The sequence below is a fragment of the Orbicella faveolata genome, unplaced genomic scaffold, assembly GCF_042242905.1.
Source record: "Orbicella faveolata isolate gen_17 unplaced genomic scaffold, um_ofav_v1 contig_35, whole genome shotgun sequence".
In the NCBI taxonomy this organism is placed as follows: domain Eukaryota; kingdom Metazoa; phylum Cnidaria; class Anthozoa; order Scleractinia; family Merulinidae; genus Orbicella; species Orbicella faveolata.
The window spans coordinates 24,110,054-24,134,856 of NW_028301564.1; the positions used below are offsets into that span (position 1 = coordinate 24,110,054).

The window sequence follows — 24,803 nt, forward strand, 5'->3', positions numbered from 1 at the left end:
CGGAGAAAGTAAAGATATAATTTCACAACTGCTTAAGTTGTGTATCATGTCTTCATATCTTTCTCCGCAGTTCAAATATATGATCTTTCATATATTCTTTCGTATATTCAGTTTGTGTTTCATTCATGGGGGCCAGTTAGCATGAAATTATTTTTAAAATGAAATTATAAACACAAGAGTTGCTAATTATTTTAAATTCACCATTTTCACGAATATTAGTTACAGAAAGTGTTGTCGACAAGTCAGACGTAGAGCCATATTAGCTTGGAAGAATACGATAAACACGCAACTTTTAAAAAGAATGAATTAATGCTTCAAACGGGATAATGTACAGGTCTTGGATTCAAATAAAAACAGCCACTTACAAAATAAATTAAATTTATTCGCTCGCGTGTGCCGACCATGTGTATTTTGTGACGTCACAATTATGTCTTGCAGTCAGCGAATCCGAAATTTGCATTTCTATTTGGAAGTCATGGCGGACAAGTGCTGTCGGTGACTGCCGTCGTTTCGATTCACAGGCAGATATGCGGACTTTTCGAGCCTATATATATCCAGAAAATCTTTGTCGTATAGCCTAAAGTATTCAGCTTTCAATAAGAACGAATCAGTCCGGCAGATGAAAAGGGGCAGGTGCCAGGTGCCAGTTGTGGTGAACGTGGCTGTGATGTTCCAAGATTCGCTCGGCTCTCAGGACAATCACGGGAGAATAAGTCCATCAAAGTCCTCGAATGTTTGCCAATGAACTAGCTCAACATTCAGTGCTCCACAGAACTTCTTGATTCGCGGATTTGCTTGATGCGCTGCCGCAGATTTTCTTCGTTCGCCAGTTGGATTTATTGTTTACAATGACTGTAGTGGGCGAAGCGACTGTTGACGAGCCGTTCTTAATTGAATGCAATGGTATCGAAGATAAGGGCAAAGAAACGTCGAAGAACAGTGACAAAGAAGGGTGAGAAAACTTTTTACCTTTGCTGAAGAAGTGCAAATACTTGGGTTAACTGGCTGGTGGGTGTGAAGAGAAATAAGTAAGCTTTTTTTAATTGAAAGGCGTACGAACTCAGCACACTGAACCGGCGTCAGCAGTGACAGGTGCTCGAAAGCGAAATTCGGGAAGTAGCGTCCGCTGATGTTTTATTATGAATGCATTCAACTTTCTGATGAGTAATTTGAAATTCTATCCAGCTTAATGGTCTTTGAAAATGCATCACATTTTATGCTGAGAGGACTCTTCAGGGCAAGTATTAATAATATTGGAAGCGATTTTCGGTAATGACAATGGCATAACAAGTCCAATCGTCCCAAGCGAGGCCAGAACAGTTCTCGGAATCGCTGAGCATTTCTAAATAAACATAGACTACCTACCCTTACTAGGTTTGAATCTTTGAGTCTTTTCTGTCGAAATGAAATTGAGTAATAGTTTCCGAGTGTGAGTCATGAATTTTCTAACCTTTTTTAGAAAGATTTACAGCCCTGGTCAGTTAGGGTGTTTACTACAACACAACACTGGAATCTCGAAGAAAAATGTCTAGGGCAAGTGCCTCTGTTTGCCTGTTACTAGCCACGGCCCTGACCGCGAAGTTGTCGAGAATTAAATGTGAAGATTTTTGTACTATGCCCACGCTCGGGACTAGGAAACCGTTTTTTGTTTAAAATTTCTCACATGTAGTAAGTCACATTTCAAATCCCGTATCTCCGTAATCTGATTTATCCCACAGATCCTGTTGTAGACATCGTTTTAACCTGTGTCACAAGTGGTCCATTCTGTGCAGTTGGTTCGTTCGTCTTCTTCAACACCTTGTCGGTCTTCTCGGCGAATTCGTAGCCAAGCGTCCGTTAACATCCATCACAGCATGTATTGTGTTCGTTTCTTTGTGTGCTGTGGGATTTACATGGCTTAAGACAGAAAGTAGGGCTGTCAAACTGTTTATTCCTCAGGACAGTAGAGCGATCAAAGACTTAAACACGGCTGAAAGGTTCTTTCGCCTCAAGGTCCGTGACGAGGGTATCATTGTGGTGTCTCGACCAGAGCATCCCAATGTTCTTGCTCCTGAATGTCTGAAAGAGGCCCTAGAGGTGCACAATCAGATTATAACGTTGAAGTTATATTCGGAGTATTGTTTGACACTTTCAGGAGAGAAAGCTAAATCTTTGGATGACTGCGTGATTGTTGCACCGTTTGAAATTTTCCAGAACATAAATTTTAGCAGTAAATCATTGGATGAGATCCAAACAGAAGTCAATCAAGCGTACAATAACAAGAGTTTGGTAATGCGAAATGGCCAACTCTTCCGGTACAACTTTCGCCAGATGTTCGGTCACGTGACAAGAAGTGAAACTGGTGGCTATATAACCGGCGCAAGCGCGTTGCAGCTCATGTATTTTATCAGAGATCCGGACGAGGATGACGTCAGCGAGAAGGTCTTGGAATGGGAGAAAAAATTCCTGGACAAAGCGTCAACTCTGTCTACGAAGTGTTTTGAAGTGTTTCATGAGGCGGAGAGAAGCACAGACGACGCTATTGCTGAAAACGGCAGTGCAGACTTGACTCTAGTGTCAGTAACGTTCGCCATTATGATCTCATTCGCCTGTTTGATGCTCGGCAAGTTTTTTAATCCACTGACCGGTCACTCGCTGCTCGCAAACTCGGGAGTGTTCGCAGTGGCTCTCGGAATTTTGGCGGGAATTGGTTTTTGCGCGTGGTGCCGCGTGACGTTTGTGAACATGGTTGGTGTTGTGCCCTACCTGGTGTTAAGTATAGGTATCGACGATATGTTTATTCTTGTAGACGAGCTGGATCGACAACCACGTCAATTTGGCGTGGTCAGGACGGTAAAGGAAGTGATGTCGCGTACCGGAGCGACAATTACTATGACAACTATGACTGACCTGGTTGCATTCGCTGTCAGCACGTCATCTGCTTTTCCCGCTATCAGGTGAGAATGTGTTTTTGTCCGGTTTCCGCCTTTTTTCAGTAATCTCACATGCAGACCAGTTAGTTCGAGTGGTTCGAGGGTATATAAAAGTGGCAAAAATGGGTAATGCCGGGGTTAGACACTGACTGGACAATTGAAAGGAAAAAGGAAAGGGAAAAAGAAGGGAAAAAATTAATTGACAGTTTTCACTTCAGTCTTACTCGAAGTAATGTTTCGAAAGAAAGCCACAATGAAAGAAATGGCGGGTGTGTTTTTTATTCTTGGAGCAAATGTGACTTTTGCTAATTTTTTTTTTTTTTTTTTTTTTTTTTTTGCTAGATCTGTTTAGTGCAAGATTGTTTTTTACTGTATACGTCCGCAATACGGTATTTTTAGATGGCAGTTTTTGGTGCTGTTCATTCTAAAACCTTGTTTTACTCTTTTTCAGTTACTTCTGCACTTATGCTGCTTTAGCCGTTTCTCTTTCTTATGTGATGATGATAACCTTCTTCGTGGCTGTAATGACATTTGACATAAGGAGAATGAAAGCCGGTCGAAGAGATTGTCTACCAGTCTGCCTGGCACCACCACCTAAACAAGACGGGGTGCATTGGGACGAGCCGCGCCCACAGACATCAAACCGCATCATGAAACATTGGGCAACATTTCTCATGTTTAGTCCAGTGAAACTCGTGGTGTTGCTCATGTCTGTTGGAATTCTTGGCTTGGGAATCTACGGAACGACGAAGGTGACCGAAAGGTTTGACAGGAAGATGCTGGCTAAAGACGACTCTTCGCTTATGAAGTTTCTTACTGTTCAAGAGAAGTATTACGAACAAGTCATTCCCGTCAGTATAATGCTTATTGGTGACGTCAATTATGAGGACAGCGTTGTTCAAGAACAGATTAGACAGCTGTCAGTCATTGTAGGAAAAAACAGTCACTACCAAGGGCAGACTTTGTCATGGATGGACGTTTTCGCGAAGTTTTCTGCCGCGCAGAGGGTGAACATAACTGGACCCAATTTTATACCTGCGCTAAAGTCTTTCCTCGAAATTCCAGAGTATTCTTTCCTCAAGCAAAGCGTGAAACTTTCGTCCAATGGCAGCCGCGTGGTAGCTTCTCGCATCACGGCCTTTATGAAGAACGTTTCAAGCTCGACGTTTCAGAAGGACGCCATGTTGACAATACGCGAAGATCTCGCCAAAAAGTCTCCATTGAGAGTGATTCCGATAAGCCGCATGTTCATCTTCTTTGAACAGTACGCCATCATTTCTAGGGAGACCACAAGGAACCTTATCATAGCGGCCCTTGCGGTACTCGTCGTGACGTCCCTGTTCCTGGTCGATTGCTGGGTGACGCTCCTTGTGGTGGTGAATTTTGTGGCCCTGGTGCTTGAATTGTTTGGCTTAATGTACTTTTGGAATGTGTCGTTGAACGGTGTGTCGATGATCACGCTCGTTATGGCTATTGGCTTTGCCGTGGACTATAGCGCGCATATTGCGCATGCGTTCGTCATGTCCGAGGAGGAAACTGCCAACAAGCGTGTTGTGGACGCTGTTAGTACGCTAGGCGCCAGCGTCTTTATGGGAGGTTAGCAACTAACTTTTTCCCTCGCAACTGAGTAGATTTTTTTAAAGTTTAAATTGTTTTACAGTAGTTACTGTACTGAATAGAAAACTGCGAGTCCATATGTCCAGGTGTCAAGAGAACGCGCGAAATATGAGCCCGTATTGCACTGCAGAGTTGTATTTTGTTTCCGTCACTCGCAGGTACGATTTACCGATGACGGAAGTAGGATGTTAAACGAGAAGCCAAAATACTAGAAAATGGCGTACTAGTGGAATAATAAATCCTTAATTCGATAATTCAACGTATAACACGCGAGGACATTTTGCTCATTGTTCATTGTTACACGTGCCGCGAAATATCCGCGCATTTTCTATGTTAAACCATCGAATAAGGTGTACATATTTCCCCCTAACCACCCGTAAAGCTCTTCTACAAACCGAACACATTTAACAAACTAACATGGAACTTTCGTCTTTCCTGTGAAACAGGTTTCAGCACTTTCCTGGGGATGCTTGTGCTAGTCTTCGCCACTTCGGAGATCTACCGCATTTTCTTTCGCATGTTTATGGGTATCGTCTTGTTTGGACTTCTCCACGGACTCTGTATCTTACCTGTCCAGCTCTCCTTGTTCTGGTGGCAACCAGTCGTTACTCAGAAAGACCTGGCGGAGCACTTAACAAAGGAAGTAGAAGCTGAGGAATAGCAAATAGGCTTCCTTTATGCAAATTTCCGTTAGAATTTGGCGACAACGAGATGCTCTAAAAGCTCTATTAACTCCTCCACACCGTCATCCCTGTCTCGTTGAAGCATTCCTCTCTATAAAGCTCCCTCGCCTGTTCTCCTAAACGTTATTTATCCTTTAAGATAGCTAATCTGTATCTAAGTTTTCTTGCGAAACGACTTGCGCAATAACTGATAAGTTGTTTTCTTGTTTGTATTGTTAACTATTTCTTATACGTTAATATGATGTTGAGTGTTGAGAGCAATAATGTATAATTATTGGAAAGCTTGTCTCTCTTGGGTGCTTGAGTTATATAAACTCACAGAGAAAAACACCAGAGAGATGATGATAAACCAAAAAGGAACGAAGATGGTTTTAAGATTGAGGTAGATTACAAGTGATGAACTTGAAAAGTTCAACTCCAGCTTCCATCGACGACGTGTTATCATCACACCAATAAACGTGTTTGTAAAGAATCATTTTACACAAACCTTGACTGGGGTTATTAAAGTAAATATGTGAACAATTTTAAAATTATAACAGAGTTTTAAGGGGTGGACTATTTCACTTTGAGGGGTGGGGCAAAGGGTGATTTTGATAAAATAAGCATGTTAACGGAGAAAAATATATCATGGAAACACGCGTCCCGAGAAAGATATTCTAAGTGCATGGAAGGGTTGCCCCCACCTCAAAAGTCAAATGGTCCACCCTAAGAATGCAAAATATGCTTGGAAAAAAAGAGTTTTCGAGATACTTTAAAGATTTTGGGAGAGAAAATTCTAGATACACGAGTATATTATTGTTTGGAGCAAGTAAGTTGCTTTATTTATATCTCATTGCACTGAGATTGTATTAAAAGAATTGTTGGTGAAGTTGGAATTTATCATTGCGTGGTGGAACGATGTTACACAAATTGAGCAAAGACAACTCGACCTGTAAATGGCCATACCTCGTGATCAACGACGTGAAAACTGCAAAACGCTTTCGTGACGATATCTCGAGTATAGGGAGTTAACCTGAGTTGTGTCCAAAACATTCCATGTGGCGCTCTCTTTGCTCAGTCTCTCTTTCTAGATCTAGAGAGATTTGACCTTACGGCGAACTCCCTTACAAACAGATGATGACGCGCCCGTGCTACATTTCGCACAACTTGAATAGGCCTGTTAAGCGTGCATGCGTGGAAAAGGAATCGCTATCTTGAATGGCTACCGCGTCAGGAACCCGTTTTAAGAGTCCTTTTAAATAGCACTTACACGGAGAGTAACTCAATTTCTAATGGCTGCAAACTAGTTAACAAGTGGTGTTGCACGAGTTTTTTTGGTTCTTGTTTCAGGGATATAATGGATACGTTTGGGCAGCTTCGCCCTAGGGCGTAGGTCACAATCTTCCAATTCACGTAGCAGGAAATTAGAATGCCAGTCATCTCTCTGTACCAGTGCTGCGCCATTAGCCCGCGAGGAAACTCCCACCACTCCTTGCTCCCCTACCCCTAAGCGGACTCGCTCGCTAGTATTCTTAATTCCGAGGGGTGTATTAGTTCCACTATTTTCTTTTAACAAGCTAGCTAGTTTTATTAAAATTGAACTCATTTTTTTCCTAGAATGAGAGAAGAAGAATTTATTTCAATGAAGTACCCACAGCCTTGATCTAAAGCCTATTATAGACTGATCTATAACACAACTCTCTAGCCAATGTGCTATGTGCGAGAGACAGTAAGGTTCTCGAGAGTTGTAGGTCACAGCTTGCTTTCTTAACGCTGAATTAAGCTAAATAGCATGAGGTTCTGGACAGAGGTTCATAGCTAGTTGCTAATGACAAGACCTTTGCAATTCTTAAAAATTAAAATTCTGGAACAAATCGTATCTCAACCTAAACAGGTCTACTGACTCAAGATTAATTGATTGCAACATGGTTGTTTACTAACAATTGCCAAACGAAGAAGACAACTAAATTTTCAATAACATGCGGCTTACATAAATCGTCATAAAGCCCTTCGTAATACGTTTACTTGAAACGTTTATTGTGGCAAATGGAATTTTTCTGATGCATCTTAAAGGTGCTACTGAACATTGCGGTGTCCTAGAACCCTAAGTTTTAGTTCCAAACAGAAATTATAACCGAAATATAGACGAGTGCCATTGGGAATATTGATCGTTTTTATTGGAAGATTTTTTTTGTGAAATTATTCCTATTTTGTCTCCGTTCATCACAACATATTCCCAGCACTCCTGGTAGGCAATAGAAATTATCAAAGAAGGGAGGATTATAGCTTCACCTAACATATAGCATCACGTGTCTTGTGCAACTACAGTCCTAATCTAAATCGTCACTGATTCTGGGTCTAGTTGTGACCTAATATTGAAACGAAACGCTACCCACACAGGACAGCGGAACTGAACTATCACTGGTTTGAACTGATAATTCGGTTTTAATTAGTATTCGTAACGCTAAACTCTGATTGCGTTCAAATACTGCATATGTTTAAGTAAATGAAAAATTAAGTATGGCTACAGGGATGACAGTTCTTATATTACAAAAAACACAGTGGCCATTCACGGACAACTTTGCAGGTCGTAACTAGTCTAGCCTGTGTCAGCCGTCCGTCAGGTGGGAGCAGCACCAAAAACGGCGAGAGAAAAATAGGAAAACGAGCTTGGGGTAAGCTGAATTGCTCCCATATTTTCCCTCGCCATTTTTTCGCTGCTTCCCTTTAAAAGTAAACGCCTGGAACAGTGTATAACAAGTCACAATAAATCAGTACCTTCCTGGTCTAGTGACCCCTTAAATGGAGATCTGATACAGTCCGCAGGGGAAGGCTCTCGCCTGTAACGACGAACAGCTAGAAAATTGAATAGCTGTAATCAAATCAAAATATTTCTATTTGATATCTCTAAATGTTCTGCTGAACTATCTTTGATCTGCTCATGTTCAGATTTCTGGTGGCTTGGTAATATCGCGTGATTACAGCAAGCAACCATAGAAAAATGCTGACGTCAGCTAAATTACATGTAATAGAAAGTGGTTCATTGAATGGTTGTCTCCTTGCATCTGTGGCCAGCTAGCTATAGCATCAAGGAAATTGGAGGTGAACCTCAGCTGTCTCGTCCTAAAGCTGTATTTCATCTTTACACCACACGGCGCACTTGCTTGTGGGATTCATAGGCTTGTTTGGTTTACATTTAAACGCCTTGGCGAAGTCATATGAGTTGGACAACGTTCCAATAACCCTATTAACAACAAGGAATAAAATGACATTAAAGAATGTGGTAGTGTCAAGGCAAAAAAGAAAAAAAAAAGGTAGGCTCGTTGGGATGCCCCAAAGCCATCTTAACTGGCAAAGCACAGGAAAATCGTTTACGATCTTTCTCCAAATTTCAAACGTTTCTAGTGTTAAGGACAATTTAACCGTGAAATGAGTGTTTATACCGTCAACTGCATGCCAAAAGAAAGGTTCTCTGATCCTGACTTCAGCTTGAAGGATCGGAACCAACGACAAAAGGTCTCTATCTAATTATTTTATGATTGGGGACGGGTTGGGAATACCAAAATAAAAAAAATAAAAAACATTAATACGCTGAGAATTAAAAGTGACAAAGACAAACATTCTTACCCAAATAAGAGCAAAGACTGCTCTAGAATCAAAATTGACCAAGAGATTCTTCCCTACCTAAATTTCTCCTCAGAATGCCTATCGCTTAATGTCGCCAAATATTGTTCCGTGGGACGACTGTTACTGCAATATGCCTGAAGTAGAAAATACAGTAATTTTAATACTTTATTCTATTATCTTTAAAATCAGTGTCCAATAAATGTCGTGAGTGAAGCAAGACTTATAGGCTTGTGTAAAACGTCTTGGGGTGTTAGCAGGCTCTCCGCTCATTTTATATTAAAAGGAACGATGCATCATCACCTGACCAAATCCTATGTAGAACAATTGTTCACTTGTGAAGTTGATGCCCGGTAGTCGCCAGGATTCCTGACCGTTCTTTTCTAACCAGTTCTTGTAAGCCTGAATATAGAACACGAATGTGTTGAGTTTGTATAAATAATCCACCAGCAATGTCACCATCACGTTCCTGTGTTTAAAGGAGGTACGTCACAGTTTACGCATCTTGAAAAATTTAGTCTAAATTTTTTCAAGTTCGTCGTTTGTAATCCGTGTTATAATCTTCTCCATGCATCCTTAACCAAACTTGTTCTTTTATGGTTTATCATTACCTCTTTGGTGTTTTTCTATCTTAGTAAACTGCTATTTTCAGGTTATCTTCCATGTAAAGTTACTTTTGTACTAACCAAAATACCAAATACCGTGCCTGGTCTCTTTTAACGGACTAGGTCATTCCTCATATGCTGTTAATTAACACTTACAACAGTTCAATATGTGTTTCTTTTGGTAGTGTTTGGTAGTGTTAAGTGTTAGTCGCAGTGCAATACAACCGAAACTGTCTCCCTCAACTTTTGCAATGTCAAATCACCTCTGATGGAAACAAGGAATAACGAATCTACGTTCATGAAGAGTACGTCATATTAACCTACCCTAAATGATGCTTTGAAACCTCCATTGTCCGCAATATTTTCACCCAGGGTCAGCTTTCCATTAATCTGCGGCAAACATTGATCATCCAGGTTAAGAAACTTTAGCAAGATAAGTCGCCTTTTCTAATTAAGTGCGAATTACCTGTCTATACATTCATTTGAAGAGATTGGGTTGGGTAACAAAAGCTAGCTAAGAAGACACATCTTGTACGGAAAGGGCACTTTTATAGATTTTTCTAAGGGCGCATCTATAGAATTTGCATGAGTTTGACAAAATAAATTGACCACAAGGAGTATAATTTTTATTTGCAACTGCATGCCAAACGGTCACACCCTTACTGTCAATAAGCGTGAATGTTTGCTGAAAAGTGACCGTTTCGGTTCCATCCACGTCGTCATTTAGTATAGGAAAAACGAAAAGAAAAATGAAAAACAACTGCGGTCGAAGTGCTAGAAGAATAAGATGAAGACATAACGTCTTCTAATCTTCATCAAGGTCGAAGTGCTATTCTGAAAAAAATACAAAAAAGACACCAACAGCCAGTAGGATGCTTTCACCTACTGGATATTTATCGCGGACTTTGTACATCCAGTACTGATTCTCCACACATTTTGCCTTGGCGTTAAATCCATCCAACGAATCTTGAGACCACCACTGCGCGGTTAGTTCACCGTTTTTGTTGAACTTTCTCCCTAGAATGAATAAATTCGATGATAAGCTGTCTATTTATAAGAAAGAAAGTTTAAAAAAGAGATCAAGAATTAGGAAATCAAATAAATTTACATTTTTAGGCCTGGTGAAACGCACGCAACCATTTTCAATGGAAGCAGTCCAACATTGTTGCACACGGCATGTTGTTCAGATTTGGCCACGGTGTTGCACCATCCAACGTCTCGCATGATCTTGTAGCAGGGTGGGGGGGAGGGGGGGGGGCAAACATATGCAACATCTTGTGCCCAACAATGTTGCAATGGGCTACGTTGAAATCGGTGGCGTGCGTTTGGCCCGGCCTTTAGTATGTAATCAAACTGCAGCACGACGACTTGTTGGTATGTATAGTAGAGTCGACTTGTCGAAGTACTAGGCCGGAGCACAAGCGAGGAGGTTGCGAAAGGCAAGGATGAAAAAAAAGAACGTGACAAGAAAAGAAATGAGGATTTGATGAAAGACTAGCAAGCGAGTATCCAACATACACAGTTGTGGACATAATGGAGTTAACAAGATGCGTCGTGTTACTTAGCAACGCAGCTCCCTTAAAAACGTAACCACCAGTTTCGATAAAAGACTGGATTTCAAGTGCCCACGATACCGTGTTCTTCGGACCGCAGCAACAAAATAAGTTACACTCACCTGTATTGTCAAACCCATGTGTGAGCTCATGTCCAAGGATTGAACCGATAGCTCCAAAGCTCAACGATCTGAAGGGAAACGGAGACTCAGTGAATCCAAACGAGCTCAAAAATGTAACTGAATAACCATGTTAATAATATTTTTTTGGTACCTTCACACTCTCTGGAATCTACCGTCTATCTGGCAGCTTATACTGTTATTGAATTGCAATTATCGGCAGATAAACATTGGACGCGTTTCTTTCTGTGTTAGGTTGTTTTTTTTCTGTTGACACTTCAGCTCCTGGCTCAGTCGTATGAATCGTATATAACCGGCGATTTTTACAGACTATTTTGAAGCGTTTTCTTTTTATATTCGGCTTTTGCGTGCTTATCTTACCTGGGACTTCCTTTGGCGTAGAAAAATGGTGGTTGAAGAATTCCAGCTGGAATAACTAAGATGAAAAAAAGAAGGAAGAAACAATACAATAACTTATTACTACATGCTCAAGGTGATCTTTGACAGTTTACACACTTTGTGGTGGGACTCACTTATTTCGTTTTCGTTAAAACTGTACATTGCGTTGATCGTTTGCGGGTCCATGGGCCACCTAATGGGGACAGAAAGAAACAGAAAGGACAATGAGTTATGACTTCTTGTATAGCAATAGTGTTGTCAAGCAGTAACACAGCGTAAGAAATATGCTGAATATAAATGGGCCGACGGCTTCCCTTCAACTTGATGCAAATAATAGATATTTCATATGTGCTAACCAAAAGAAATTGAGTTCCAATTTATGTCATTTTTCTCAGATGCTATGGTCTCTTTGATGGTTTCCACTCTTCAAGACTTTCTTGCCCATTCGTGCTGCGGTAAAGGCGCATTTGATCATATTTAAATGCTACAATTTGCGCCATAGATCTAGAAATATTTTTTATCATCATCATCATCATCACCATCATCATCATTATCATAATCATCATTATTATTATCATTATTGTTATTATTAGTATTATTAGTATTAGTATTAGTATTAGTATTATTATTATTATTATTATTATTATTATTATTATTATTATTATTATTATTAGATCGGTCCACACACAGAATATGCTCTTGTCATCCTGAAGACAAAATCACAGTTTGTTCCAAAAATTGGTGGCCAACAACGGCAACAACTTACTCTTCTTTATCGACAGGCTTTCTTAGCTTACTAAGCATCCTCTGGTGCGCCATTTTTAAAATTGCAATTCTATTCTTGAAAAGAGTGTTGCTCTTTATCTCTACCTGAAAATCAGAAATCAGTGAAGTTACAGCTGAAAGTAATTGTGCTTTGTTAATTTAAGCATCAAACGTTTTAAAACCAAGCGAAGGAAGAGTTTGATTTAACCCTTAGCACTTACGTGATCATACTTTTTGAACCTCTTCTTGAATTTCTTCTTGTCAACTAAATAATGTGGGAAACCAACCTCATCGTGCATAGCATCCGCCTGGAAGAAATAGTAATTTTATTACGCTAATACTGTTTTATTTAGAATAGTGAATCTTGTCGTAAATGTTTGCATTCAGGTGCTAACCACAAATAATGTCGTGCATTGCGAGGTCCAAATTATAATGCATGAAGAAAGAGGGTTGGAGTGAGGGGCGAGAAGTAAGGCAACCCACTTTTGGACTTTCCTTAACTGTGACCAGACGCTACGCAGTAAAAAGTACTGTATACAACTTCTATATATTATAATGTGTGCCGCAGATTTGGAGGTTTCTCTCTTTTCCCATGAAAGTGTACAAAAATTATTGACACCGTTACTACCCAGCATTTTGTGCAATGCAACTATGTGCAAACTAGCTATTGATCATGTAAAGAGATGGCTGCATCCACAACTTTGAACAACATCTAGCATGTAACAACAATGATCGCACCTTTTCCATTACTGCCATTTTAGTAGTCTTGTCCATCCATGGAATGCCGTTGACATTATCTTTGAAAGCGTTTCGCACCTCCACTATCATATCCTCCGCCTAGGAGAGGTAATCACAGGCATCTCAAGACAAGGTTTCGTATCAATTATTAAAGAAACTATTTTATGCATCCACTAGTAGCTCAAATTTCGTTGCCCTCTCGATGACGTTTCCACCCTGAACCTTGAGAATTATTGCCCTTTTCAATAACATCAGAGCTTTGAGCAATAAACAAGTGCGTTTTCACTGCCTTTCGATATCATTGGGGGTTATAAGGATTAGTGGCAAGGAAAAATGCATTCGCTTTTTAGATTTGTTTCTTTTTATTATTCAGAGTCCTCATGCAAGACGAAGTAACAGGTGATGGACAAAGGAAAGCAGTAGAACTGTTACTGTATTGTTTGGTGCAGGTTAGGGAGGGCCGCACTAAGGATAGATGGTCCTTAACACAGGTTTGACTTGATATATCTATTTATGACAATTTTTAGGTGACTCGTTTTCGTCTCAGCCTATATTCAGTACGTATTTCTCAAAGCTCCTTCACCATTTTTTTGCTCTTGTTGGTGAAGTGATGTTCCACGTAAGCTGATCCTAATATGTCCCCCAGAAGCTCGTTTGTAAACGTTACGCATGTTTTCCAACGCTTCTTCTGCCCCTTGGAGCCCAGGACACGCTCTCGATACTGCGTCCTGGCCTTGCGATAAGGCTTCGAAAGGAATGACACCTCGTCTTGTATAACATTCCACACGATGTAGTTAGCAAGGATTCTGGAAAAAATAAATGAAAAACAACTCATAGTTTTTTTTTCCGCAATTTGTGTCAACGTCGGTCTTGAAACAGAATGGAAAGTCGGAGACGTACGTTGTCAGTCTTTTTGTTCTGACAACATAGCCAATTCAACATTTTTCCAATTTTATAGGTCTACTTCTGAATCTAACGATTGGCTTACTCTACCAACAAAGACCCGTGTGCTAACTTTAATTATTTGTAATTTTCATGTAACAATTCCCAGTTCCCGCATAGTTTGGTCGACTTATCCAGGCAGAAACAGAGACGATTTTCATACCTCTTGGGAGTCTCCTTGATAATCCTTGTCATATTTTGTAGATATGGCAGCGCAGGAACAATGATCTCTTCGTCATCTTTCAATGTGTTGTTAGCAAATATAGTGGATAAATGATGCATCCAAGGGTACTGTGACAGAGAGGAGAATCAACATTCACTTACTTGAATTCTGACTAATACACTCGAGATTACATCAGTCTAAACAATTGCAGCTCGGGGGTAAATTTCAGTTTTTGCTGTTGTTGTTATTGTTGTTGTTCTTGTAAAGTTGTCGTTACATTAAACTACCTTGAAACCAGGTTACAGCTTGTACCATCTCATATCAGGCATGCCTTCTATGTAAGGACATACCAGTTGATGTTGAATGTGTTACGTCTGTGAGGTTATTTGCACTGTAATATCAGCACTGATTGTCCAACTATTTTCAAGAAATTGATTAAAAATAAAACAAAATCTTTCTCACCCCAGGCGCGTCCTTCATCAGTTTACCAATGGTCATTCGGTTGAACCACGAATCAGTCTTGTCCGCATCAGGAACACTAATCTGAAACACATCAATTAAATTCAAATAGAAAATGTTTACCCAGGATGATGATCAGTATTTTACTCTAGAGTTGATGGAATCTATCTTTTAATTCACTTTTTAATGCTTTTTTAGTTAGCACGGCTTTGGGCATATTTGGTCCAGACATTTACTGTTACAAACGTATGTAATACTTATCTTTGCAGTAAACATTTTGGTACTCTAGGCTAAAGTATCCCTACAACATCTAAAAAATTCCAAACACCAAATCACAGGCTGTCATAACATAGTTACTTGCAAAGCTTGAAGAACCAGCGAATCATAATTGTTGTTACCTTAGCTAATTTCTTTTCAAACGCCACAATCTCTTCAGCTCGCTTCTTCATTTCGTCATCACCACCAAGCAATTTTCCGACGGCTGTGATGAACTGTTTGTACGCTGTCATAATCTTAAATGCAAAAATTACAAAAGCATGACACTTTTGATCATTCAGAAAAGGCATATGCCAAGGACTGCCAAAATGATGCAAAGTTTATAAAATTATTTCAGTAACTTTGCCATTTCAAAATTGATTTGACCAACTTTCAAAACACACGAAACAAACAAAAAACTTAGAACCAGTGAAACTGTTACCTTTGGGCTGTCGAAGTATACCTCTCTCGAAAGGCTAGGACCGGATTGATCTATCTGGTAGTAATGGAACAAAGTTGTTATGGCTCAGTAATAGAACAACTACAAGAAAACGATCTATCTAAGTGTGTTTCAAGTGGACAATAAACAAGTGTGTATGTGTAGAAGTCTATATATATTTTTTTTTGGAGTCCGAAGGTCGACGAACTGTAAAGTACAGGACATTTTCCACCGGTTACTATCGTCAGTGTTATTTGGGGTTCATCCATCCTAAGATAGGGTCAGTCAGGGTTTGGGTATACGATAAATAGGTGGTTCAAACTTGGTATGTGGTAACTGAATTATGTTTAAACGGTATGTTTAGGTAGAGGTCTCCTTAGACACAATGAATTGAAAGTTGCAAATTGATTTCATGTTTTTTTGCCAAGTCTGGGTTAGTTTCGTCAACCCCGCGATAATTGAGCTTGTTGCTGAGGGCCTGGATGGGTTGCTGGGATCTCAGTTTTCAATTACATGTTTAACGATTTCTTAGCTCTCAGTCAATCTAAGCCCATTTGTCAGTTATTTGTAAACTTTTTAACATCTCAGATATCATCTATCAGTAATTATAACAAAAAAAGTTGTTTCTCAATTGACAGATAAAATTTAAACCAATTCTCAGCTATGAGTTAAACGCGTCATCCACAGCCTTGTGTCGTTATCGCTTCAATGAAATAAGGTAAATTAAATATATAGTATATATTGGTTCAACAAAAATTGAACTTGAAGCCAGTCTTGTTACCGTTGAGTTATTTTTTTTAGTTCTTCGCCTAAGGGTTTTACCAAACAATTTATGACGGAAGAATATTGGTTTCCTGAAATTTTTCAATCAATATATTAGTACAGGGAAACGTCGATGGCCACTTCGTAGATACTTGAAAAGCTATTACGGGATTAAAAGACATTTTGAATTCACATTCCTTTTCCGACTGGAACAGTGGAATGATTTTTCATTTTTCTGTTCTCCATCTCCTTTTCTTGGACATTTAAGGGAAAACGGAATAATCTGACACCTCGAGAGGGTTATATATTTCACGTACAACAGGTAGTACGCCAAGCTAAATGCCATATAAACTGGTTAAAATTAGCAGGTTATATTAAGAACAGCCTCTTGTGCTTGTCACAATAGAATTAGAACTATAAGTAATGACTTTTAAGAGAATGCGGTAACTTTTTTTCTAACCAGAAGGATGATATGTTTAAGTTTCGTGAGCGATCCAACCGTAGTTTAGCCATCTCTCCGCCCACATGCTTGTTGTCAATTGATCTGGGTGTTTTTTTGATTCCTCTTATTCAAATATGAAAACAAATATTGCGCGTGTGAAATTGTCCTGCCAATTATAAAACGATTTCTTTAGTTTCCCCAATAAATGAAAATAGTAACAAAGCGATTTCCCTCATCAAGTGGCGATGACATGATCAGGAAAAAAAGGTCTTTCCAACAGAAGCACTCATGTAAGAAGCAGTCCTTACTTACTTGTTATATCACACCAGGATTCTTATTGAACGGCACTCACCTCAATTATGTGCCTGGTGTTGTTTATAGGATCGTCGCTAATGTGGACAGAAAACAAGGGTCCGCCAGCAGAGGTGTAGCTCTTGTGGATGTTCAACAAAGTTTGCTCTAAATCCCAATCGTCTTCATTCCAGCCTGACTTACTATTAATGCTCCAGGAGCCGATGTCATTGATCAAATCACGAAGTGGTTTGTCGCCCAAGTGATCAATAGTGTTTAAATCCATGCACGACTCGAAGAAGTCCTTTGGCAAGTGAAACAACTTTTTGCTACTAGCTGTGATGCCTTTTTCCAAGATGTGCCTCAGGTTGCGCTCCACGCGCCCATTAAGCTTGGCAAAAGTGGAATACGTGGATGAACTCTTAGGAATAGGATTAGCCTTGATCCAACCCCCGCATACATAATCGAAAAAGTCCACACAGGGATCTTTGGAGTAATCCATGGAAGCGTTTATGTATTTTGCCACCCTTTTGCAATCATTAGTTTGACAAACGTCCACGGAATCCTCTTCAGAATGCGACTTAACATCACGCGCCGAGCGAATAGCGCCGCCTGTACTAACGAGTTCATCAAAATATGTTTTGCGCTCGTCGCTGGTCGCCACATGAACCACCGCCACCACTAAAATGACTGTCAAAACACCAAGAATACCCATAAAGCGCGCCCCACAGCCCCACGAGGACGCTTGGTCGTTCATTTGGGATCCTTCGCCATTCCGCTTCCTCTTTGAAATATCGCGCCCCATTTTTGTGATCCGTTTTCTGGGGCTTTGTGATATCTCAATTATTTTCCCCGATATCCCAAAATGACCTTCCCAATTCGCCGTCTCAACTCGGCAGGCGATAAATTATGTACCGGTTGAACAGGGAATAACGTAATCATGTTTTGTAATGCACGAAGAGGACTGGCTACACACGGTGCACTGGTAACCAATGAAGAGTAACAGTGAATCTAAGAGATACAAACTAAGGCCAACAGTTTCTAAAACAGATGAAGTTTTTCTTGTTACTTCTTTGACTTTCGTGTTTTGTTTCTTCTTTGCCTACTCATAGCTGAGCTTCGTACGATCAACTGATTGCTAAGCCCCGAGCAGTGAAAGATGAATTGCTATGCTTCGAAGAATGCTTTGTTGAACTGAGTAAGATTGTCAAAACAATCGTTAGTTAACCTGCATTTAAATGTTTTTTTTTTTTCTCTGTGATAGTATATTTTCGCGCTAATAATGGCGTTAAATACATCAGAGGAAGTTAAACTTTTTTTAAGTAGTATTCAAGGAAACAAAGCTCATTAGACTTCTCCAGGACACTATTTGTTAGCTGCACCAGGTCGCAACTGGTACCAGTTTTGTTGAGTGTAAATAAAAAGCGAAAGAAGATGAATATTCCTCAGTGTTTTAATTGAGGAAAGGAAATTAATTTTTTTTTCTGTTCACTCTTCTACGTGGGTAAATTTTATGCTAAGCGGTTCCAGTATCAACTTTTTAAACTATGTTATGTCCTGTTTTTGACAGCTAGCGATTAGCGTCGCTAAAATTGGGCCAATTTTATTACTCAATTTTAAATTCTATCTCCATTTAGCTTTATTAACACATAAGCTATCCGATCTAGATTTGAGATATCGCTTTACAATGGGCCACTTCAGAGCCAAATGGCAAAGTGTGAATTGTGATCACTGATCCAACAAAGCTTTCCAGATAGTTAAATTAACTCCTCAAATGTAAGATGGTGGAATATGTAAAATATGAAAGACGGTAAATCAAAAAACAAAAACTGTCCATCGCGCTTTAAGCGACTGTGCGTTTTAACTGGTTAACTGATACCGGGAATTTTTCTGAGACTTTAATTACACGACTCGATAGTAAGCTGCCAAAACAAATCAATCAGCAGCCAGCTAGTAGGACTTACTCCGGTACCTTTTTGGCTGTGAGGTGACAAAAGCACCGTTATAATGGATTGGCTGAAGGGAGGGAGGATGGAGGGGAAAGGTTCGAGGCGAAGGAGACGCCGGTAGCTGTCTTTACCCTTTTCAAAACGTGGCCAAACTCGCAGCAAATGGCCTATACTCTTTGTTAATGAATATGACAAGGGATAAAGTATGTCGGTCAACGTGCTATTTTGTGGCAACGATTTCAACTTGACTGTACGCTAAAAATTAATTGTTAAGACGAAACAGTCTAATTGATTCCTTTTATTCTCAAACCCCGAGCATTAAATATGCTCACATATACAACCAGTACCTGAAGGTACAAACTACAAATATAATGGTTATTGTAACGATGTCGAAAGAGTTTTACACGTAGAATAATACTAATCAAAAATAAAACAAAAACAAGACTTCTACGTCGGAGCCTATGTCGGTAACTAACGGTCTAACTTGATTTCTGGTCACGCGCACTGGTCAATAGCAATCATGCGTGCGCAGGTCCCATGCGCTAGTTAATAGTAGTCATGCATGTCAGGTAGACATCCCCTTTATTTGCTAGGAAGAAAGTCAAATATGTTAGTTTTTATTACTGGAATAATGTCTTGGATAATACTGTTAGCGTCTTTCTCGAGGTTCGAAAGCTGGGTCGGCAGACGTAGATGTTTGAGGCATACGTATTGAGCTAATTAACGATTGTAGCCAATTAAGATAAGATTTACTTAGCGTACTGTGGACGGTCGCTATAGGAAGAAGAGTCATTTGAGATCGCAAAAAATATCGGCCAGAACTTAACACATTATGATAAACGAAGTAACGCAGCAAACAATTTAAAGCGTTCATTGAAATGAAAGTGGTTTTTTTTTTTTTTTTTTTTGTATCGCTTTAATTCGATGGAGACTGTGGGAAGGCTTCAGTTGGCGTTATCAGTTCCTCTTCCTTAAGGACAGCGCCTTTAGGAAGGAGTAAAAAACTGCGCTGATCCGATTCCGGTTGGAATGTGTTCTGGCTCCTGTCGTAGCAGGTGGGAAGGTAGCATGTGTATGTGAGCCGGTCGTGTACACAAGGGAATTTGGATTCTCTTCGATCGTGACATATGTAATTGATGGTGATTGCAGAATACCGTTCTTTAATAAATGATCAAAACCAAATTTTGACAAATAGTGCTACCAGTACTAGTACTAGCACTTCTGGATTAAAAGAAAAGGACAAGACCCAAACGAAAGCTCGATCCCGAACCCCTCGATTCAGGATTCAAAGCATTAGCTTTTCAGCAATCGTACCTCCCTCAATTAAAAGCTAAAATTGTGCACGAAATGTTAAGTTAGTTTATTTGAACCGTAAAACCGCAAGTTACAGCAATCCAAGGCGAACTTAGCTGTCACTTTCTTTGGTTTTCCTGAGTTCATTAGATGTTCCTGTCATTTAATTTTCTCACCCACTACTCTACAAACTTAAGCCATTATTGTTTAGTCTTCGGTGGTGAATGATTTCAACTTTAATTAATTTTGTGGCCTCTTAGCGCAAAACTATTTTGCACGCGATACATGCCTATGTTTAGTTTGCAACTGTTTCGTCCTATTTTTCTGTAAGATAGGATACTATGAAATCCTTACTTTGGATTAAGACATGCGAAGACCACCACGGCTCCATTTTTCGTGCTGTAGTCGGGCCCTGTTGAAAAAAGTCCGAATGAAGGCTCCTGATCTAGTCCGGTGATAAAACCCTTCTTCATGGCCATTGGAATGGCGGCTTTTCTCATGGCGTCTGGAATGAGGTCCTTTCTGTATTGAGCCTTGTAGCCGTTGGTGCAGTGAAGAGTTTGAGACATTTCTTCATCTGATAATTTATAATAAGATTTATATTAATATCTTTAATGTACACAGTCATTTGTCTGATGGTGGACGTTTCCATGAGAAAACTTTATGTATAAGTTTGACTTGTTTGTTTGCTTGCTCTTTTGTTTTTGTAAGTTGCATAAATTCAGATGGATTTTAATTTCAAATTTAATGAGATTTCTTCTCCGTTTAAGTGTAGTCTTAACATCATCATATCAGGTTTAACTGTGTCAATCATCTGTGGTGATTTTCTGGTATCAACGTACAATTTTCATTTTGGTCATTCTTACAGTTGATAAATGAGAGGGGAGGTATAACGACACTGTTACTATTAAGTTCATTATCATAGCAAAAGTGTTGTGGAGATATCGATTCGGTACCGTTGTCCCCCCTCCAGCTGGTTCAAAACAAATAATTGCGTCTTTCATTTTTTGTTTTTTCTCTAAGCCCACTTGTTTACAGAAACGTTTTCAAAGATGAGACTATCCATCCGGGAATTTTCCTCAGATCTCGACGGGCATTATGGGCTAATAGTTTCTCTCCACCGATGAACACTATTGCGTCACGTGAACAATTAAAACCAATAAATATCAGAGAAAAATTAGTGGTGAGCTATAAGAGTTGAAAGTTGATGAGGCTGAAAGCTTCATCAACTATCACTATCACGAATAATCTAATTGTTTTAGTAGAGTTCTAACTGAAATCTACTTCAAATAATGCTGTTTCCAATTATTTCTCTACGTAGTAGTTCAGAAAATTTGAAGTTTGCAGTTATCTAGGCACACCTATTGGAGTTTTCGACAATTTCGAGTTATTAAAGTTAAGAAACCATGAATATCTTTTTTTTAGTCTTCTAAGGATGATAAGTGTCCATTTGTTTCTTTAATCTTCCTCGAAATGTTCGGGAAATAAAGAACACGCGGTTATTTTGCAGACGATCTACAGCTACTGCAGGCTAATGGCTGATAGTAAACGATAGTTCAGCCAATCAGTATATTAATACAATTTTACTAAGTTGGAATAGTAACAACGGGATCGTCAGTGAAAGCAATGAATCCTCGTCACTTTATCTAAACCTATTAAGGATGAACAACTTACCCGAATCCGCCCATACAGCGTTGATTATTCAATTAGTTTTTGGCCATGCTTTATTCTATGTCTATTACAGTGAACTTTTACCTTGCCCACACGTGTAATAAAACACGATGTCGAGCCCGCTAGTGTCCGATCGCGTCCACTTGAACTGTTTGGTTGGAGGACAGCGAATTGACGTGGAAAATGGCTCAACTGTTTAAATATCAAATAGATGATAAAATAAAAGGAGCTATAAATGTGGAAAGAATCAGGTGTCAGAAAAAACTGTTCAAGATGGAGAATTTAAGGAAGGACTCTCTCGAGCCCTGACGCGATCAGTGTTTAGCCCATCCGAATACGATCGTATACAAGCTCATTACTCTGTCGACAACAAAAACAACAACAACAACACCACATCCCGCCTACAATCCTTTCTGGCATGCCTGCCCCCTCCTCAAAGGAAAGACCTCGTCAAAGTAAAAACAAAGTAGCAGACAACAAATTACAATAAAAATGAATCAATCGAAAAAGCTACAAACTGATTGAAACCCAATATTTCACAAGCCCTGCACAAAGCTGTACTTTTATAGCCATATTATCCTTGTACAAATTGGATTTGAGTTAAATATAATTGAAACTTGACTGAATTATGAAGACCTTAACTAGATATAATTTTTTCACTCACTTAGAGCTGAAGGCAGAGGGTCGACAAAAGGGGAAGCTTGTGCAACAAACAATCCACACAGGACAAGGAAGGGGAACAACATGGCTACAAATCAAGGAAATTATATTCAGTCAATGTTTGTTCCAGCCTCGTAGGAAGCTGTGATTAATAAAAAGAAAAAAAAGATGGTATTGCAATAACCCTGAAACGAAATCAGAATCATGTCAAACTTGTTTCATATTAAAACCAAGATAGATCAGTCTGGAACTCAATTAACACGATCAGTTTATAAATTCTACTTGGAGTATCAATACATTTTCAAGTCGGCAAGTGACAAGAATATAAAATTGTCAGCCGAATGACATTTAATTTAGAACCACAAGGTATTTAAGACAATTTCTAAAAAAGAGTTAAATTATAAGAAATCAACACCAAGTTTGGAAATAAAATTGTGTGGAAATGCTATTTCCAATGGTCTTAAAGAGTCGTTTTACAGTATAGAATCTGTATGTGACTTATCGACTGCGATTGTTCGAATTGTGGTACCAGCTAGCAGGCTGGAGGTACCTGTTCTAAGTATAATGAACACGGTTTAAATAAAGGCACATGCTAACTTGGCAAATACGTTTCAGTGTTAATTTTACCAACCCAAATATATTGTGCATTTGGCCGTGTCGGTCTAAACAACAAACATGTGAAAATAAGAAGACGGGACTGTTAACCGCAATTATTAGATTTATATTTTGAGATGGAATTAATTGCAATTCAAGTACTCTCCTGGTCAACAAAATTACGTTAAATTTTCCAACAGATTCCAATTTGCAAAACAAATACCAAATTTAGACTACTGAAGCGGTACGTGGATGTATTAGCGAGTTAAAGATGAACACAATTAATGCCTCCCTGTTGTGTCAAAAAGACAGTTCAATTTGTTAACCAGGGAACGAAGGGAGGAGCTACCATAACCAGGCAACAAATTCATATAATAGCAACCTAAACGGTGCACTAACAGTGATAAATTCAAACCACGAACCACAACCCTTTGAGTTACTTATGAAATAACTCGAAGTTCACTCACCTTCACAAAAATATAGTTACAGATCCACAGATTATCAAAATACAATGAAGACGAATATTTAATGAAAGGTTTACTTGATCGGCTGCGATCGTGTTTAACGTTTGAGCGCATGCTCGCATGCGCCGTTCTCAGGGACTTTGTCGCCTGAAATATCAAAACAATAAAGCTTACTTGCATCTTCTGGTAACACTGTAGTGTGTTAGATCAGATCTTTTCCGGAACGCGGCTCCGAGAAAATCCTCCAGAAAACATTTAACGATGCAAAGAGCCACGTTTGTAACATATATCTTCCTTTTCCCTGTTTGTGCTTTAAGTTTGTAACAAGTAATTCAAGACTATATCCTCAGTTTTTTTTTTTAGAAAGCTTTAATTTTTAGACACGACCACATCAGCGTTGCAGTTATATTTCTGTCGTGTACAAATAAATGCTTTACCTTATCTTACCTAACCTTACCTTCTTTCCTTTCATGTATTATTTTTTATAATTATGTATTTTTAGAGTATATATTATATTTATCATATTCATATTGGTCATTTCTCAACTATCACATTTAAAATACTCAGTCGACTAAATGAGAGCTAATACTTATTATTTGAGACCCTTTTCAAATGTGCACACTAACAAATGGTTATTTAACAATTAGATTATGAGTTCAAGATTTCTATGAGGTGATAGTTGAAGAGGCCGAAGGTCGAATCAAGTATCACTTCATAGAAATCGAGAGCGAATAATCTTACTGTTTAATTGGAATTCTAACTGAAATTTACTTCTCGGCGTATTATTAAACTTCGCGCCTTAGAAAAATCGCTCGGATTGAATTGTCATTTGAAATTACAGTTTTGTGCGCGCACATCATTTTTTCAATAATTTGAAGTTTATCCTGGATAGCTGAGGTTATTCGTCACACCTTTGTGTAAAGATTTCTGTAATAGGTTATGGAAAATCTAGACATTTAATCTGTGCAAAAGCGAATGTACCCACGCAAAAGGGAATGGCGATGCAACTTTGTCAACCTGGAAACGTCATGGAAATATCATTGTGGGACGGGTCATTAATAAATGGTCTCACTTGAGGGTGGATAAAAGGACTCTTTTAGAATTAGAAAATGACGGACTGTGCTTTCGTTAGGCTTGATTATTGGCAGCTGTCCGCGGAAGCTAAGGAGGCGCCGCCTTTCCTTCAATGCCGAAGTTGTTCGTCTCGCCCAGAAGGAAAGCGACCGGACCCGAGAAACTGACGGAAGTCGAAACGAAGCGAGGTGTTTGTACTATCCAGGTGATCTTTAGGCCAGGCTGTATTGTTCTCATCGTGCGATCATACATTTCAAGGATATGTGACGCCACGCATTCATTGCACTTTAGGGAAATGTTTTCTTTTTGTTACCTAACAATCTAGCCCAATTCAAAACTGTCAAAGGAAAC

General features: G+C 39.3%; 3 protein-coding genes across 3 annotated transcripts; 1 reads left to right on the forward strand and 2 right to left on the reverse strand.

The window, feature by feature from the left end:
* Positions 1–459: 459 nt before the first annotated feature.
* On the forward strand, positions 460–6,080 carry LOC110065321 (patched domain-containing protein 3-like). Its single transcript, XM_020772451.2, has 4 exons — positions 460–952; positions 1,719–2,936; positions 3,364–4,508; positions 4,976–6,080. The coding sequence occupies exons 1-4, from the start codon at positions 849–851 to the stop codon at positions 5,188–5,190; spliced, it is 2,682 nt and encodes an 893-aa protein (XP_020628110.2). The 5' UTR covers positions 460–848; the 3' UTR covers positions 5,191–6,080.
* Positions 6,081–6,753: 673 nt separating this feature from the next.
* Positions 6,754–17,675, reverse strand: LOC110065320 (endothelin-converting enzyme homolog). Its single transcript, XM_020772450.2, has 17 exons — positions 16,809–17,675; positions 15,256–15,309; positions 14,957–15,070; positions 14,562–14,642; positions 14,100–14,227; positions 13,578–13,800; positions 12,995–13,093; positions 12,478–12,564; positions 12,258–12,361; positions 11,626–11,684; positions 11,474–11,528; positions 11,096–11,163; positions 10,307–10,437; positions 9,745–9,810; positions 9,119–9,217; positions 8,876–8,952; positions 6,754–8,435 (listed from the first exon to the last, which is right to left on the reverse strand). Exons 1-17 carry the CDS (start codon positions 17,550–17,552, stop codon positions 8,315–8,317), a joined length of 2,310 nt encoding a protein of 769 aa, XP_020628109.2. The 5' UTR covers positions 17,553–17,675; the 3' UTR covers positions 6,754–8,314.
* Positions 17,676–18,976: 1,301 nt separating this feature from the next.
* On the reverse strand, positions 18,977–23,471 carry LOC110065276 (uncharacterized). Its single transcript, XM_020772394.2, has 5 exons — positions 23,382–23,471; positions 22,325–22,408; positions 21,745–21,852; positions 20,344–20,566; positions 18,977–19,285 (listed from the first exon to the last, which is right to left on the reverse strand). Exons 2-5 carry the CDS (start codon positions 22,404–22,406, stop codon positions 19,279–19,281), a joined length of 420 nt encoding a protein of 139 aa, XP_020628053.1. The 5' UTR covers positions 22,407–22,408; positions 23,382–23,471; the 3' UTR covers positions 18,977–19,278.
* Between the last annotated feature and the right edge of the window lie 1,332 nt (positions 23,472–24,803).